General features: G+C 70.8%; 1 protein-coding gene across 1 annotated transcript in view; it reads right to left on the reverse strand.

The window, feature by feature from the left end:
• Positions 1–483: 483 nt before the first annotated feature.
• LOC102257086 (tetratricopeptide repeat protein 38) overlaps positions 484–761 on the reverse strand; it is a 9,107-nt gene continuing 8,829 nt past the window's right edge. Inside the window, exon 6 of the mRNA XM_014533175.1 lies at positions 484–728. Within this exon, the coding sequence (XP_014388661.1) occupies positions 499–728 (230 nt within the window). The 3' untranslated portion in view covers positions 484–498. The remainder of the gene's footprint in view (positions 729–761) is intronic.

Consider the following 761-nt stretch of genomic DNA (forward strand, 5'->3'; position numbering starts at 1 on the left):
AGCTCCCTGTCGCTGGGCACCTCGCCTGGCGGAGGGGCAGGGCAAGCGGCCGTGGTGGTGACCAGCTCAAGCGGTGGCCAAGGTCACCCTCCACCCGGCCTCAGGACAGACCACAGGGGGCACATACACCGCCCCCCGGCTAGAGCCTCCCGGCGGAGGCGGCCTGGCTGCATCTCCTGGCCCCGCCCCAGAGGCCCCGCCTCCCAGGCTCCCTCTGGTCTCCACCGTGACGGGCAGTGGCCCCCACCAGTGCCGGGAACCCGCACGAGGCGTGTCGCTGTCCCACCGCCTGCCTCGGCAGCACTGTCCCCGGTTTGCACACAGGGAAATGAGGCTCGGGAAAAAGAAGTGCTTCGGGGACTCCACCACATCCCTAGGGGAGGCTGCCCGTGTGACAGGAGGCTCTCCCACTACCCAGGGCTGCCCACCTGGAGGATGGAGGGTGCCCACCTGGGCTCACAGCTGGGAGCAGCCCTGGACGCATCCCCACGGCTGTGCTCACAACGGGACCCCACCCCGGCCTCCCCACACAGAAGCGCCCGGAGCCCTGGCCCCCGCGTACTCGCTGGCCTCCTGCAGGCTGGTCAGCAGCTCCTGCGTGGTCTGGGCGTCCCGCGCACCCAGGGAGGCCATCAGGAAGTGGGCGTCGTTGAACAGCAGGATGTGGTCGCGGCTGTGCTCCCGGGTCACGGGCAGGACATCCCGCCACCGCTCGCCCACAGACACCCCTAGGACGCGGGGAGGAAACCGCCGCAGGGGGG

Source organism: Myotis brandtii, unplaced genomic scaffold, assembly GCF_000412655.1.
Source record: "Myotis brandtii unplaced genomic scaffold, ASM41265v1 scaffold952, whole genome shotgun sequence".
In the NCBI taxonomy this organism is placed as follows: domain Eukaryota; kingdom Metazoa; phylum Chordata; class Mammalia; order Chiroptera; family Vespertilionidae; genus Myotis; species Myotis brandtii.